Here is an 18244-nt window from a genome sequence, read left to right on the forward strand (position 1 = left end):
GAATGCACATCACTAGGGGGAAGCTGTCAAGGTGAGGTAGTTTGTAGTTTTTCCAGGTTTTATGTTACCAAGAGTCAAATATTAGAAATTAGTACTAAAGATTAGGCAACTTTTACTAAAAGCAAATTGTCCATTGTTAAAATATTTAAAGACTCTTTCAGTCAATAAATATCATTACTATTATTGCAAATTGTATTTAATGCTTACTTGGTGAAATCCTGCTGATGAAATGTTAACCAGTTTAGAAGATATTCTAGTGAATGGCCCTGAGTTCATAGTGGGCCCCAGAAACTTGACACTTACCAATCATTTAACCCTGTTTTCTTGCAAACAAACAAACAAACAAACAAAAAGGTATGCTTGCTAATCTTTGAGCTCTGCTAGGAACATTAGCCATGGAAAAGGAGTATGTGTCATTATTTCCTATCCCTTCTCTAGGAGGTGGGGATGTCCATAGTAAATGCTTCTATGAGGTTCAATGGAGGGAGCACTAGCCTTCAAGTCAAGAAGACTCGAGTTCAAATGCAGCTTTAGATACTTAATAGCTGAGTAACTGTGGGCAAGTCATTTGACTCAGGTTACCTCTGTTTCCTGATCTGTAAAACTGGAATAATAACAGCACCTATCTCCCAGGATTGCTGTGAAGATTCAATGAGGTATCTGTAAAATGCTTTGTAAACCTTAAAGTAGTATATAAATGCTAGCTATTATTATGAGGTGGTTAATAAATTAGCTAAACTATTTGTCAGAGAAATAACCTCTTCGTGTTTCCAAAGGACGCCTTTACCAGCTCATTCCTACTCACCATCGCTGCCTAACCTTCTCTACCCGTTCTCATTCACCCTCAGCCCCAAGGAACTATCACATCCTCTCCCGATCTAGCTTTCCCATGGCCTCCTTCCATCAGTGTTCAGCACCTACTCTTTATCTTGCTCTTTGTGGCTAAACTCCAGCTATGTCAAATGAACATTTTAAGCCAATTCTTCAAATATGAACCACTGAGTTCTTCCTGAAAGTGTAATAATACTGTTATTGGATGGGCTTTATCTTAGCATTAATCTGTTTTTTTTTCTTTTTTATTACTGTTATTAATAATATTTTATTATATTAAATAATTATATATTATAATATTAAATAATTATTATTTTTATGGTTTTATTTTTTAATGTACAGGAGATCCAGTCTGGTCATAACAACCAAACTCTACTGGGGTGGAAAGTAAGTAAATTATATGTGACCCTCAGCCTAATAGAACTCTTCTGTAGCAATGTGTTTAGAAAACAAATTTCATCCGCGTATTGAAATCCATGGGAGTAATCTTTTTCTCACCTAATGGTAATATGTGAAAAATGAATGTTTAACAAAATAATCTGCCTCGCGTTAGACTTGGGCCAATGAATCAGGAGAAGTGGAAGATGACATACCGGCTTTGTGGGATGCTTGGGAAGCCAAGGAGATTTCCAAGCAGTTATTTTCACCTATAATCTTGATTGTGATTCAAGTTCCTGCAAGAGCAAATAAGCACAAATTTTCAGAGGAGGAAAGTCCCTCCAACCTGCCAAAATGCACAGCAGTTTTATTGCAAAGTGAGAAATAGCTGGCCTGCCCTGGGTTTGTGCTGTGATCCCTCCTCCCTGTGGTGAGCTTGGAGAACTACAATCGAAAGAATTATCTTATTGGAGACAAAAATGGGGTCTTTAGGTTACTTGTGGTCAAGACAAATGAAAGAGAGTTCTTCCCGTTGTGGTGGACGTGCCATCCAAACTTCATAGGATGAATTGACTTTTTCATAGGGTGAATTGACTTCTGCTGCTCCCTTCTTCCATTTTGAGTTGCAGTTAGATGGTCTGGAATTTTGGAAAAATGCATAAACTCATCTACCAGTATATTTGATTGGTCTGTGCTATTCTCATGAAATGTAGGAAACCAAAGGCTCTAGAAGGCCCTTATTGACTACATGTGACTGATAAATTGATAAAAATCCAGGGGAAAGAGTCTTGTCTTGACTCTTCCATGAGAAGAGAAGATATATATGATCCTTGCTTCTCTGTTGCTACTCACAATGAATATGAAGTTGGGGAGATAGAATTTAGATTTCTACTCTAATGCAGTCTGAATATAAATAAAGCAGCACCACATATGAATAATGTAGATTTATAGCATCTGCCTTGTTCTATTTTCTGAGCCTATTGTTTTGGTTTTTGCTATGGACCCAAAGCCTGGCTTATATTTTAGGAACTGCACAGAGAAACAACAGCCTGCAAGAATGATTGCTTAGTTGAGTAATATAGTATTATCTAGTTTACATAAGAAATAAGGGCTGGATGGTTTATTGTTGTCTTTTACAATAGAGGCTGTCCAAAGGAAATTGGTGCAGCAGACACATTTCATCCACAATTTAAATTTATGGGCCAGTAGACTCGCTTCTGCCTACAGTATTAGGCAGGAGAAAACCCTGTTTAAAAGCCCTGAACTATGGCAGGCCAGTCACCTTAAATTGTTCAAAAGAAAATATATTTCTAAGTAATCTTAATGGTTAAATGGTGACTCCCAAATGTAAATACCGGGAAGTTGGAGGGAGCCCCAGAGTGCAGGTTGAGCTCCCTGCTATGGCTGTGGCTGAAAGGCAAGGCTTCCCTCTGGAGGTAGTGTGGCAGAATGCTGGCTTCAGAACCCAAAGGGCTTGCATTCAAATTCTGGCCTTGCTGTTTATGAACTTGAGGATGCTGGTTAAGCCAATTCATGTTAATGAGAATCATTTTCCTCATCTTCAAAAATTCTTCATAAAATGTGGTGAGACACAAATGTGAATTCTTTTTATTAGGATAAATCAAAAGGCTCTTGCCATTTGGGAAGTCACAGGTCTCTTGGCAACCTGGAGAAGCTTATGGAGGATCCCTTCTTAGAATGATGTTCTTCAAAACTAAAACAAATACATAAGATTGCAAAGGAAATCAATTATATTAAAATACACATATCAAATTATTTTTTAAAAACCTGTTCGCAGCTAGGTGGCGCAGTGGATAGAGCACCAGCCCTGAATTCAGGAGGACCTGAGTTCAAATCTGATCCCAGACACTTAACACTTCCTGGCTGTGTGACCCTGGGCAAGTCACTTAACCCCAGCCTCAAAAAACAAAACAAAACAAAACAAACAAAAAAAAAAAAACACAAAACAAAACAAACAAACAAACAAACAAAAAAACCTGTTCACAGAGCTCAGGGCTGATCTAAGATTCTCTCTAATATCTGAAATCTATGATCTAGATTCAAGGGTTCCTTTCATAGAGGAGTGAATTGCACCAACATCTTGGATTTCAACAAAACAGGGATCAACAAATGATTCTTGACAGAGCTCACCAGGTTCTTTTTTTAAATTTGAAATTCTCTGCAATTAAATTTTACTCCAGTTTCAATGAAAAATAATAATGATTCTATGATAAAATAATTACCATATTATCACATACTTACAGCTCACATTTACATTTACATAGCAGTTTACCATTTTCAAAATGTTTTTCTTATAATAACGTTGTGATGTACATTTTACATAAGAGGAAACTGAGTCACAGAGGTTAAGTGAGCTACTCAGGGTCAAATAGCTAGTGGGTTTCAGAGGTAGAACTCAAAGAAATATGGTTTTTTCACCTTAAGAACAAATTGAAGCACGCTTGCTTCTCTCTCCAGAAAAATCAACAAATCAATTAACGTATTTCTTCTCATTTGGCTAATGACATCAGAAATGATGACTTTTGCTTCTACTTCCGAAGTTGCCCAGAACGATTGTGTTGTGAACACCTGATCTATACTTCTTACTAAAGTGAATTTGAGAAACAAATGTTTGCCTGCCATCTTTCCAGTACAAATCATCTTCAACCTTACCCAGCATTCCCAAATGCCAGTCTGCTCTGCCAAGTAAATTACCTGGCCAACAACCCAGTATCTCCCTCCTCCTGCCCTCCAATCCAAGTCTCCTCAGTTACTACCAGACATTACCAAGGAAACTTCAGTCACTGTGGGTAATGGATTTATATTTGACATTGTGCCTTTGAAGAAATTATGTTGTTTGATTAAAATCATTAGTGCCCATCTTCCTACTCTGCCCCCAAAGAAAAGAACCTAGGAAGAGTTGAAGTGCTATGAAACCCTATGTGGGTGCTGTGAATGTCCCTGAGTTTTAGGGGAAGAGCAGCATGGTTGGAGATAAGTGGCAATGTCCCTGTGACCATCTGCGCTTAATTTATCTCATCGGGACATCAATGAAAGGGGGCTCAGTTCACCGAGAGCCAGCCACCTCACTGGTCTCTGCCCACCCGGTGCACAGTATTTGCCGAGAACAGTGTATAAAATTAGCAGGTCTGCCTAAGTGAGAACATTTTTCTTCGGTACTCCTAGAACAGGAAAAAAGCCCTATCCAACAGCCACCCCCACTCACAGTCCTTTGCCTCTTTTATCTTGGCAGAGCTGAAACGGAAAGAGGATTGTCACGAAAACACATCATTGAAGGTGAGTACTCTTTCTTCTCTTCCATAGTATTTTGTGAATTAATGATTCAGGAAAGGAAAAATCTTGACCACTGAAGCCCCAAACAGCCTGACAGCCACATACTCATGTGGCCACATAAAAGGGCCATGGTTGATCCAATTTCTGTAAATTTCACCAAAAGAGAAAAGATGGAGTTAGCTAAAAGATTCTTATGGGGGCAAGGTATGGTAAAAATGGTACTCGGAGGCAGCCATTTCAAGGGGCCTTCCACAAGCCAAGAATTCTGTAAGCTCCCCTTTCTGATCATTAATGAAGGCTCCAGTATAGAACCATAGTTAAAGGGACCTTGTAACTCATCATCTAGTACAAGGTCCTCATTTTATTGAGGAAGAGATTAAGACCTGTTGACTTGTAAGGCAATGTTCTAGGTCACATAGGTGGCAGAGTTGGGGTGGAGCTCAGCTGATGCAAATTCTGTCAGCCTCCCTACCCCAACCATCCAACCCACTGCATGGTCTTCCCTGTGCTCAGCACAGCCTGGAAGACAATCCTGGAAATGGAAGAAGCTATTTCCCATTTGGAAGTTGGTTGAAGGCTCTTGTATAGAGCTTAAAAAGAAGTCTTTCATAAAGGGGGCAATGATGATCATTAGCATTTATAGCGTTCTTTAAAGCCTTTATTCCATCCTCACAATATCCCTGTAAGATCTGGATGGGGAGAAGGGGGAGGAAGGAGAGGAGAAGGAGGACTTGAGACAATTATCTGTGGTTTGTTTAAGAAAGCCACTTCACTCCTTAATTCCAGAGCAGAATTTCTGGCCAGATCTTTATATTTCTTAGAAGTGAGAAGTAATTTTTTCAACTTTTCTATAAAATAGAATTCCATTACATGGGGGAGACTCTAGAAAAGTTTTCTAAATGTTTTTTTTTCCCCATTAAGTTGGTGGTCACTCTTCCATCTACTTCTCAGTTCTCCCTTTGATTCCTTTTGTAATCTCATCATCGACATGCTGCTTCTCTAGTACTAATTCATGGTTTATTTTTACTTGTTCATTTATTCAGCTTAATTCAACAAACTTTTACCCAATGCTTGCTATATGAAGGGCATAGAGCCAGCACCTGGTGATACTGAGAAAAACAAGCAAAAAGTTGTGAAAAAACCCAATCCTCAGGGAGTTTATACAATATGTGCATAAATATGAAGATATGTATAAGATATGAAGTCAGTTCAAGAGGAGAAATAGTGATTCGTCACATCTCCCAGGTTTTATTTACTAGACTCTAAAGGTTTCTGCCCACTTCTCTCCTCCTACCTAGGAGAATGTCCACCCACTAGGCACTTGTTAGAGTTTTTATTTTAGTGCCATTTCATATTCTTTCCTTAAGGAATAAACTTATATGAATTTAATTCAACAGGTATTTATTAAGTATTTACTGTCAGATCTCAAACATTTCCAGAGCATGATGAAGTATATTTTACCTACATGAAAATATTGTAATAGAGAGAAGAATTAGAATTATTATAATATAAATGTTATATTTATTCAATATTATAATTATATTAATTAATATAATTGTGTTATAATAATATGATATAACACTTTAACATTTATAAAACACATTATAAATATTATATAATTGGATTCTTTTAACAATTCTGGAAGAAGATAGGTGTGGTTTTCCCCATTTTTCAAAGAGGAAACTAAGGCAGATAAAGGTTAAGTGACTTGCCCAGGATGACACAACTTGGAAATATCTGAGGCTGGATTTGAACCCAAGGTCCAGTGCTCTGTTGCTCATTAGGTTTTTTATTTTTATCATCATCATTGATTTGGACCATGCCTGAGTTCTCTATTCAGGGAAGTCCTTTGTGAGTTGATTCCTTCTATCCACAGTGCCTCTGTGGAGCTCACAGAGTTGATTGGGGACACCGGCAGTGACAGAGCTTAACTGTAGAGATTGAAAGCAAGACTTGAACCCAGTCTTCTCGTCTCCTAAGTTGACTCCAGCCACAGCATCATGATGCTTTTCGATTGTTATTGTTATTAACGGTGATCTGAATTGATTACTTCTTTGTTATTGTTTTACAAGAAGTATATGTATATGTGTACATATATATATATATATATATATATATATATATATATATATATATATATATATATATATATATATATATATATATATATATATATATATATATATATATATATATATATATATATATATATATATATATATATATATACACATAAAATATAAATCTCCTTGCTGGCTGGAGGAAAGGGACATATTTTGGCTGTGAAGGGATTCTCAGGGTTGGAGTTCTAGTGAACTCCCTTCTGTTCTTGGCTCGTACAAATATGATAAGGCAATAATGTCTTCCTCAGACCACAGCGGCCAACTTGGTGTTGTAAAGTATTAACATCCAGCTATTTCACTGTTACTGTGTCTACACTGACCATGTAGCTGACCTATAGTTATTCTTAGACAATGTAGAAAAGAGCTAAGTCTAAAGGAACAGAAAAACAGAAGTTAATTACTCTCACCACCCTCTAAAAAGGAAAATCAGGGATTTAAAAAAATGATACAAAATGGAAAATGGCAAGAAAGGCAAAGGACAAAATTGAACAGCATAAAAAAGAAATTGAGAAGGACTGATCCTATATACAAAGAGATAAAGCCGAGAATTGAATTCCCATTACTTTAATCTTCTCTAACATTTGTGCATAATTTCAGAATCTTTTTTTCGTAAAGTCAATTTTACTCATAAAGCTTGATAGCAATGCCCAAAATTTAGTCCCTCAACTGAATTTGATAGTTTTTATCCTGGGGAGTTAATGTCTCCAGAAGAACAAATCAGTTTAGTCCAAATGAGCGCTGTCCCAGATATGAACATTATCTCAAAACAGAAAACTTTTGAGATTTAAAAACTGGTTTTAAAATTTTTTTTCTCTATAGTCTACAATTTCATCCAAGAATGAACAATAGAAAGATCCCACTTTTTAGAATATTTTTGGCCAGACTATAAGGAGAAAATCTTAGGGATGCTGAAGGAAGACATAAACACTAGATCTTTGGAAAATATAGAGAAACTTATAGTTGAACAGGCAAATTTTTCTTCAGCCTTTGCCCCTGGATTGCCAATAACCAGAGACACCATTTTAGTGGATGCTATTTGAAAGCAAAGATACTGAATGAAATCCTTATTTTCTTGAAAGAAAGAAAGGAAGGAAGGAAGGAAAGAAGGAAGAAAGGAAGAAAGAGAAAGAAAAGAGAAAGAAAGAGAGAGAGAGAGAAAGAAAGAAAGAAAGAAAGAAAGAAAGAAAGAAAGAAAGAAAGAAAGAAAGAAAGAAAGAAAGAAAGAAAGAAAGAAAGAAAGAAAGAAAGAAAGAAAGAAAGAAAGAAAGAAAGAAAGAAAGAAAGAAAGAAAAGGAAAAAAAACGGAAAAAAAAAAAACGGAAAAAAACAACTCAGCCAGGACTTCTGGTGATTGATTAGCATCACTGACAATAGGCAAAGTCTAACATTTCACATGCTGATCTTCACAGACAGAACTCGAATTTCTCCAGCCTCTATGTGAATGTGACCTTTGTCTTGGACCTTCATGAGACTCAGTCTCCAGCAGCATTTTCTTCACTGGCTTGTTTATTGAGCACAGCCTCCTGGGGATTCCATCTGTTTTGTTTTTCTCCCCTATCTTATTCTCCATATGTATATATTCAACCCAGCTTCCTTCACTTTCATTTTTGATGTTCTGAACTTATCCAATGAAGAGGAATGAGAATTTCTGGAGGACAGGAGAGTGGTCTTTGAGGCAGAAACCAAATTTACATATATCTGGGGAGGAAGAGAGAGGGATGACCTTAGCCAAGCAATGTATTTTATGAAATAAAAAATGAGCTTTTCTTATATATAAATGGACTTTGAAAATCTCCCATTAAAGGCTTCCCACACAATGAATACAAAGTCCTTGTCTTTGTTCCAAATAGATGCAACATTCTTTAAGATTTCTAGAATTGAAAAAAAAAGAATATTGACATAAGTGGATAATTAGAGCTCAAAGGAACCCTGGAAGCCATCAAGCCCATCCTCTTCATCTTACAGATGAGGAAACTGAGTCTAGTAGGCAGTGTCATCCAGGGTGGCAAGTATTTAAGACAGGATTCAAAAGCAGGTCTTCCTAACTGAAAATTGGATGTTTTCTTTACTGGTTTCTTTAATGGTTCAGAGATGATTCAGGAGGTTTGCACTAAATATTCTTTATAATCATAAAGAATATTAGAAATGATATATTAAATTACTTGGGTGAAGATCACAAAACATTACGGTTGTTAAAATTTAAGTGAGTTCCCCAGGTTCACAAAACTAGTCAGTGTCTGAAACTGGATTGGATCTCAGATTTTCCTGACTCCTAGCTTTTTATCCATTGTATTGTTTTGATATCCGAGGAGCTCAAAAAAGGCCTCTTGTGAAAGGTAATATCTGAACCTGAGCTTTGAAGGAAGCCAAGGATTCTAAGACCTAATATGGAGCTGGCTTTATTATTTCAGAAACACTCACAGAAGTTATTTCTCGCTCTACCCTATGAAAGCCCAGCCAGGAATAACCTTGGGATTTTGGTGTGTCCTTGACAATGAACATACTGTCCTTGTTTAGGGGGGCAGGGGAAATTTGCAGAAGGAATTTGATAAAAGGCTTTTTTTAAAAAAAAGGATTAACATTGTAAATATTCTAGACCCAAACCAAGACATCAAAATTCAAACCTAAAAGCTGGAAACCTGATATAAATGTATAAATGATATAAAGGAAGCTTCCCCTTGCCATTTCAAGGTTCTTTTAAGTAGCCTGGGACCCATAGTGCTTTGAGATTATAATTTGACTACCCCAAAATCCTTTAATCTGTAGTTTCTGGGACTTATATTTTGTACTTTTATCTGGATTTCTAACAGTAACCTTTGGGGGTCCTATCTAAACAAACATTAACAATTTTATGGGTATATATTCACATAGTAGGAGGGAAGTACTATATTGAAAAAGAAACTAGAAAGTGATACCACAAAACAATGAAGATTATTTAAAGGAAATAAATTCTTTTCAGGATAAACTTTGTCTAGAAAGGTTCTACAGCACAGATTTTCTGGTAAATTCAAGGAGAACACATTGCTTTTCTTCTGAGAAATGTTTTAGAAACATTCAGATACCCATTGGGATGATTGAAGATACTCTAGGCTGAGAATATTATAGAAACAGAGGGGGAAATTTCTAGTTTGGGGGTGAAGGGAGGTATGAGAATTCAAAATATATGAGGTTGCTTGTCTCCTGCTCACTCTAGATCCTTAGCTTTTCCAAGAATGTTACCTGAGCTAAATTAGCTAAGTGAGTCTGCCCTTCATCCCTAACCATCCATTGACATCTAAGTGACCAAAATATTTCCCAAAACACATTTGGACCCTTCACTATCCTATCAAGAAAGGGGAAAAAAAGTGGTTGGCTTAGAAGCCATCGAAAAAGCCAAATCCAGCCAATCAAATTTAAATTTATAACAGCTTCATTTAACACACAATGAATTTTATATACATAATAAAAAACAAATTTAAAAATATTGAGTCCTCCCATGTAATTTAATAAGCTGATAAGAAAATACTGTTTCTCAGGAAAATAAGGTAAAATATATCTTTCTTTCGGGTGCATTAAATCACACTCCACATAACATTTCAGGAAAATGATAGTTTTAGAAAAAAAATTAATTAATTTCTCTGACTATTCACAGCAAGTGGCCAAGTAATTAGAACTGGGAAATGGCTATAAGGCCCTGAGGTCTTATTCTGATTTCTCTCGCTATTTTCTTATGTTTTCAAATTGTTGTTTAAAAAAAAAACTCAATGTATTTGTTTTTCTAAAGCATGAGGAGAATAAAATTGGCAGAATATCTGAGGGTTCTGCAAACCATGATAGTTGTGCATTAGTGTTCTAGCTCAAAAACTCAATTCATTTCCTCATGGATTGTAATGTTCCCCATTTGTCTATTCTTGGAGTTAATTTTTATTCATATTTCTGCATATTTTCCTATATATTTCTGACACTGTGCGATCCCTGGGCAAGCAATTTAGTCTTGTTTAGTCTCAATCCAACTCCCCAGAATTTATTTTCTTTTTCCCTCCAATAATATTTTGTTTTTCTAAATATAGGCAAAGCTGGTTTTCAACTTTCACCTTTGCAAAATCTTGTGTTTCAAATTTTTCTCCCTGCCTCCCTCCCCATCTGATATAGATTAAACATGTGCAGCAGAATTTATTTTCTAAGTAGTAATATGCACTCTAGAGTTGGTGAATAGAGTTCCTACATAGGGAATTTCTTACTTGAACACTCACAGATCCTTCCCATGTTTACATAATCCCATGTATCTCAGAGCTACTGGGAAATGATTTTGTTCTGCAATAAAAATAACACTGAATTGGAGTCCTAGGACCTGTCAGTTACTACTAGGACCCCTAGGAGATTTTTACCTCTCAAGATTTCAGGGTTTTCATCAGAAAAATGAGGGAGAATGGCTAATTGAATGCTGAATTTCCTTCTAGTACTAACTGGTGATATTTTTTAACCCTCTGAGCCCTAGAGACAGAACTAGAAGGAATCTCTGAGATCATTTGCTTCAGGCTCTTGATCTTTTTATGTCATGGATCATGGATCCCAGTGATATTCTGGTGATGTATATAGAACCCTTTTCAGTGGATAAAATTAAAAACAGAATCAATTAATCAACCAATAAATATTAAGTACCTACTATGTGTCAAGCAGGCTGCCAAGTGCTGGATTACAATAGAAACCAAACATATTGAAATAGTTACTAAAATAATCAAAAACAAACTCAATAGCATCAGATTAAGACATTCCAGTCCTACTCTGTTATTTTCTATCTAAGGAACCTGAGACCCAAAGAGATTAAGCTTAAGATAAAGATATATTTTTATCTTTTAAATACAAAAGAGAAGCTAGCTGTCTTTCTACTTAAATCTGACTCTGGACATGACTCCCCACTGAAACAGTAGTCAAGTCCCCAAAGATTTTTTGATTTCAGGTTCAAGAGTGTTTACTAATATAACTGAGAAAGATGGAAAATCTATAAAAGAAGCACCGAGGAGCACCTTGATATATTTTTTTGATGTGGCAAAATATCCAGTTAGTGTCCTGTCAGTTATTAGAATGTAAGCTCCTTGAGGACAAGGTCTGTTTTTCCCTTTCTTTGTAGCCCCAGAATATGGCCCAGTGCTCGGTACAGTAAGTGCTTAATAAATGCTTGTTGATGTTGACTTGTTCAATATTGAGCTAAGTGTTTCTAATGTCATGGATCTTGTGTTTCTGTTGCTTCTTCCAGGACTGAAGGGATCCCTGCAGAGACTGCAGCTAGAATACGTGGATGTTGTTTTTGCCAATCGACCTGATAGTAACACACCCATGGAAGGTTAGTACTCCTTGGTTTAAAAGTGGTTGAGCCTGTTTGATACCCCTGAATTGGAACCAATTCAGGAGTGTTCAAGTGAAGGTGAAATCACCACTGCCCTCAAAATCTTATAGATCCTCAATTTTTTACTTTTAGGTTCATACTATAGATTTTTTAGACAGTTCATAAAAAGCTTATGGATCTCTTGTTAGAGTAATGTTTATTATCTCATTCATAATTGAAGAAAATGCTAATTTTCATTTAGAGACTAATAAAACTAAAGATTTTTTTCCTCTCTACATTTCTAGACCTCCTAAAATCTATCCATGGAATCCTTAGGGGTTGATGGACCACAGTTTAGGAAGCACTGCTTCTGATTAAACATTACAATTTTCTTAAAAAAGAAAACAAAGGGGGGAGTGGGAGAAAAACGAGTTTGCTCTCTTTACCAAATTATAGTGTTCACTTTCCCAGGTGTATCCCCCTATTTGTAATTCCACTAAATGAAGAGTTAAGGAGGAAGGAGGGGGAAGGGACATCCAGAGAATAGTCACCTTAGTCACAGGCAGTTGAACCAACCTAACAGGCAATCCATGGATGTGCCAGCTCCTACTCCAATAACTCTTTCCTGAGGGGAAAGCTTTGCTGATGAGAGAACCCTAAGCCAAATCTCAGTCACCAACTGCTCAAGGTCAGTTTAGCTGATGATCTTTAAGAGCTATCATATTTTTTCCCTCTATGGCTGCTTCAAACAATGGTAAACATTTGAAAGTTTAATTCAATTTATTTCAATTTACCAAGCATTCCTAAGTTTGAGGACAAGGACAGAGGAAAAACCCAGTGGTTGTAATAATGTCCTTTCTAACCCTTGATCTACAATTCTACCCTCAATGACTACCATAATGCCTACTGTCTAGTAGATATTTACTAATTTAATAAGTGTGTGTTTGATTGAATTGAAACTCATAAAGTGCATGTGAAGGGTTTGATGGTATTAATGGAGGTGGGAGGGCACAGCTGAATTTTGGGCCTGGAGCCTTTTGGTGAAACATCCCATTTAGCATGCCAAAAAAAATCTATTCCTGCCTGAATTTTGGATGGTAGGAGTTTGCTGCACATGAGTGCCTGAATGTCAAAAGAATAACATTATTTTGAAAGGGGGAAATGCTTCCTTTTTAAGACTAGCTATTTGTTAGAACAAATCAAAAAGTATTACAAGCTTAATAAGATCAATATGATACCATTCTCTATTACATATAAAATCACGGTATCGAAGAGAAATTCGTAAAACTTTCCAAGTAAGGGGTAGCTTTGATGGGCTACTTGGCTGAAATCACATTGTCATTTTATGTCACGATTGGATCCTTAATGGGGTTAGTCCAGTGCCATCAAGTCAATGGATTTATATTTAAGCTCCCATGCTACACTCATCCCCATCTCAGGCTCTCCTGGGGATGTAACATGAGTAACAGCCAGTTACTATCCTGAAGAATCTGCGCTATAAGTAAGGAGTTAAGACAAATGTGTAAAGAATTGAAGCAATAAATAAGAGCTTTTAAAGAAGTCTAAAGTCTTATAGAGGAAGGAGAGGAAATGCGCAATCAGGGAAGTCATTTTGGAGGAGGTGATATTTAAATTCAATCTTGACACTTTGGGTAGGTGGACAGCTCTGAACATAATGTGTAGTATTTATTATATAGGCTTTCTTGAATGTAAAAGAGGATTGAAAATATAAAGCAATCAATTTCCATTTCAAAATAAAAGAGGACTTTCCCATTTGCAGATATACAGTCTTGAGATTTCCTTAAACAGGGAAATCATTACCTATTGAGCTTTGGCAATATCTATAGAGAAAAGCCCTCACTTAGGGCCCAAAATCTAACATTAAATAGAGGTCACTGCAGACATGGTCTCCACAGAGTGAATCCTCCATCCCACAGGAGCTTCAGAGCATCAATAAAAAGTATTGATGCTTCTACTCTGGGTGTGCTAGACACTAGTGGGCTGTATATACTTGGTCACCTTCCAAATGGGAAATCACAAAGTCATAAATATTTCCTCCGTGAACCTAATGCCACTGAACCCTGGCAAGATTACCGCTGGCATTATGGAACATCATTATTGTTCTAAGTTCATGGTACTCTCTAAGGAGTGGTGGGAATTCACCAAGAGTTGATCAGGTCCAAGAATTTGGCGTGCTGAGAAACCAGGAGTCACCTTCCTGCTCAGGAGCAGGTGGTGGAATAACACACATTTAAAGGAAAGGACAGTCCCACAGACACAGTGGCTGATGGCAAGTATGGCAAGTATGACATTTTGTTTTTGTGGATTAGAGATTAGCCAGGCTCATCCATGAGCAATTTCTCCCGCTGGATGTGCTCCAGTCTGAGTCCCTGGGAGGACAATACTTGTCCCCTTTGCTTTTAGGAATTAATGACTCTGCCAGTCTTAAGGCTTATGTCAGTTGCTTGTTAGATCCAAAAAAATTCCAGAATTTGAAACTAGTCTCTGCAAATACATTCTCCTATTTAGCTTTTTCTATCAGATGTGTAATGATAACTCTGTTCTCTCTCTCCTAGGGCAAGGTCACTTATAGGGATCTTCTTAATTTTCTGGGGGTGCCCAAGAGAATTGAGGGTAAAACTCCAATGTCATTGGCTCAAACTTCCATTCTAATGTGTCCCCTTCACTATTAGTATCCAAATTCTGCTTTACAATGAACATCAACTAGCTTTTACCCACAGATCTTTATTTCAAAGATATAGCAAGAACAGAATCCCATGTTATTTCCCTCCCAACTCCTGGGGGAAACACTGTATCCGCAGCCCCTTATTTCAGTAGAACTTGGACTCAAATAACTGAGTTTGAGTATAGCATTGGTCCGGCAAGTTCAGGTCCAAACGATGCACCAAAGCTGGATGAGTTCCTGTCTTAGCTACCCGTGGGACGAGCTCAGATGGTCCCTCCTTCTCAAGACATGGAAATCCAGCTGAAAAAGCTGGCATTGACTCAAGTACAGGATCACAGGTTGTTTGCTTACCTGAGCTTTCAAGGCCCTCACTGAGACTATAAAAGCAAACACTGTGACAAAAAGCTTTGTATTTCCACTCTCTTGACCCTAAACAGAGAAGACTTGATGCTCTCTCCCTTATCTCTGCCAGGTAGAAAGAAGGCAAATTAGAGGAAGGGATAGATTCCAGCTGACTAATGCCTTTTAAATGTATCCCAGTTCCAGCTCTGCAATTGCTGCCAATCAAAGACACTCCTCCTCACCACATGGTTAGTGGACCAGAACCAGTTACTGAAACTGCACCTGCTCCCAAGTCCAATGGGGATTGCAACAACCCAACACTCTGAACAAGCTCATAAGAAGTAGGCTTAGTAAGGAGCCCCAGTTACATATTCAAAAGTACTCATGGGATAGGGCAGCTAGTAGCACAGTGAGTCAAGAGGACTCATCTTCCTGAGTTCAAATCTGGCCTCAGACACTTACTAGCTATGAGACCCTGGGCATGTCACTTAACCCTGTTTGTTCAGTTTCTTCATCTATAAAAGGAGTAGAAAACGACTCCAGAATCTTTGCTGAGAAAACACTAAATAAGACTTGGAAACAATTAAAATATGACAACAACTCATGGAATGGAGTGGTTCAGAGAGCTAAGGAAGCAAGTATTCTGAAATATAGAGTTAATTTTTAATCTTTTAAAATAGGAGAGATAAACTTTATATTCTGACTAAATACTGAAAAATCTATAAAATTTATTTTTCTTTTTTCAAAATTAGAATGTAAGCTAACTGAAGGGAAGTTCTATTTCATTTTTGGTTTTGTGTGTCTACTGTTTAGAATAGTGCCTTAGTACATGATGATTGAATTGAATTTTTATCTACTGTAAAGCATTTTAAATGGATATTGGTGTTTTGTATAAAATGCAAAGTAAATTGTTTTAAGCAGACATTTTCAGAAGTAAATTTTTGTTAGCTCCCATACGTTGCTCATCACATAGTTTAGCTGGAAGACTGCTCAGTGGAATGTTCTTTTACCACGCTGGCAATATGGTATCCCTAGTTTTTTTCCATCCATGTAATTTCCTTTTTTTTTTTCTTTTACTGTTTTTTTTTCCACTTGTGTCCAACTCTCTTCAGCCTTGTTTCGAACTTTTTAATATACTCAATTACTTGAAGGATCTATGATTTCATGAGTCATCAGCATGAGAAACCCTCCAAGTGAGTACTCCCTGCTTTGAGATTGATATCCACAGATACAACTTAGGAGGCAAGTCTCAGGGAGTTGCATAAAGGTTAGTGACCGCCTAGAAAGGGTCATTCAGTAATAAGTAGCCAAGATGAGTTTTGAATTCAGATTTTCTTGACTCTAAGGACATCATTCCTCTAGCCATTATGGTATTTCCAAACTTTTTCTTTTTAATTACATACCTCTATCAATTAAAAGACAAACCAAGCATGAGCCCCCAAGATGTATGACCCTTTAGAGTTTGCTATGGTAAGGGAGTAATAAGGTCAGTCTTTGACATTAGGAAAATCACTTTGGCAGCTATGTGGAAGATGAATGGAGAAAGGGCAGGCTGGAAGACTTAGGGGGACAAGGGTTGGGACCTTGTCAGCAGCGAACGGGGATGGAGGGGTGCAGATCAAAGACAGATGAAAACAGAACTTGTACCAACCTGCAGCTCAGAAGAGGGGAATGTGAAAAGAGCTTGAACAGCAGAATCTGTCAGAGATGGAGGGAAGGTGTCATGGTTGGGTAGAGGCAAGTCCTCTGATTGGCTAAGATAGGATGCTAGCCATTTTCCCACCCTTTTATTGGTTGGTTGTACATTCCTTAGAGTGACACCATTCCAGTTAGGTCTCCCTTCCTACCATGGAGAGACCCCCACACTACATTATTCTGTCCTCGCTTTTAAGTACAAACCAACAGGAAGGCAAGACTGCTCAAAAGATTAACCTGCACCAAAGCCAGCAGGATGGAGAGGAGGGAGGATGCTTCATTTGTACCATGTAGTCCTAGGGAGCACAGCCACAATCTTTAGGCCAAGGGGATGTGGTCTTGAGAGCCCATGGGAGAGTGTTTACTTTTTCCCTGCCCTTCTTGTTTACTTTTTTTGGTTGTTCACCCAGTAATGTCACTTTTCTCTTACAGCATCTGCTGGGCCATCTGTCTATGCTACGTTCTCTGGTATCTATAGAATATTTTATGATTCCCTAGAAAAATCAACTCAAACCCTAGTTATCTTCTTCTCTTCTTCCTTCTCCACCTTCTCCTTATCTTCTGTTTTCCTACTCATTTTCTTCTACTCCTCTTCTTTCTCTTCCTCTCTTCTGTGTCTCTTTTTCCTCTTTCCTTTGTCTCCTCTTTTTCTTTTTCCTTCTCCTTTCTTCCTCCTCCTCCTCTTATTCCTTTTCCACCTCTTCTTCTTCCTCCTCCTCCTCTTCCTCCTCTTTATCTTCTCCTTTTTCTTTTTTCTTCTCCTTCTTCCTTCTTCTTTCTCCTTCTCCTCCTCCTCTTTCTTTATCCCTTCTTCCACCTCCTCCTTCTCTCTCTCTTTTTTCTCCTTTTCTTTCTCCACCTTTTCCTTCACTTTCTCTTGATTTTTCTTTCTTATCCCTCTCCTCTTTTTTTCTTCTTAGAACATAACAATGGTGACTAGGTGATCATGTGATGGATCCAAAAATTAGGTAGAAAAGTTGGAGGCAGGAAGGATTGGAGGTCTCTCCCAACTCCAGGTTCAGCTCTCTTTTAAACTACCCCCACACTACCTGGTTACATCTTTGTGTTTGTTTGTTTGCAGTATTATTGTAATGTTAATCCTTCCAGTTTATCAATCATTCTATGACTCCAGAATAAAAGTCTTCAAGCACTATATAGGGTCCTTCAAAGATAATTTCTAAGCAAATATACCATATGCAGCTTTTCAAGTCAAGATCAGAAGAGTATTTACCCTTTAGCCTGTGCACGTAGGGATATCCCCAGTCATTGTTGGAGACTAATTTGAAGCATGTCCATGCTGTTTTTTTTGCCTAGAACTCCTTTCCAAAATTAATAATATTTCTATAATCTCCCACTAATTATAGTCCAGACAATCTTATGGATCATGCTGGCCACCACTGCCATATTCTCTTCTCTTCTGAAATTGAAAGATGACAAAATTCTAGGATAGTTATTCAAGGATCTTCTAAAGTTTCCATTAACCTCATCCACTCCAGAAGCTTTCACTATTCATGTTTCTGAATTTCCTCTCACATTAAGGACTGGATGTTTCCTGGCACATGGAACATGCTTCAGATACTCACAAAGTGC

The 18244-nt window shown here is 37.4% G+C and overlaps 1 protein-coding gene across 3 annotated transcripts in view; it reads left to right on the plus strand.

Annotated features, from left to right (window-relative positions):
• Positions 1-18244, plus strand: part of KCNAB1 (potassium voltage-gated channel subfamily A regulatory beta subunit 1) — a 406565-nt gene that overhangs the window by 332642 nt on the left and 55679 nt on the right. For all 3 annotated transcript variants that reach the window (XM_074298061.1, XM_074298062.1, XM_074298063.1), the window contains exons 6-8: positions 1174-1218; positions 4463-4506; positions 11863-11949. In XM_074298061.1, coding sequence (XP_074154162.1) covers positions 1174-1218; positions 4463-4506; positions 11863-11949 — 176 coding nt within the window. The remainder of the gene's footprint in view (positions 1-1173; positions 1219-4462; positions 4507-11862; positions 11950-18244) is intronic.

The sequence above is a fragment of the Sminthopsis crassicaudata genome, chromosome 3 (assembly GCF_048593235.1).
Source record: "Sminthopsis crassicaudata isolate SCR6 chromosome 3, ASM4859323v1, whole genome shotgun sequence".
Taxonomy (NCBI): domain Eukaryota; kingdom Metazoa; phylum Chordata; class Mammalia; order Dasyuromorphia; family Dasyuridae; genus Sminthopsis; species Sminthopsis crassicaudata.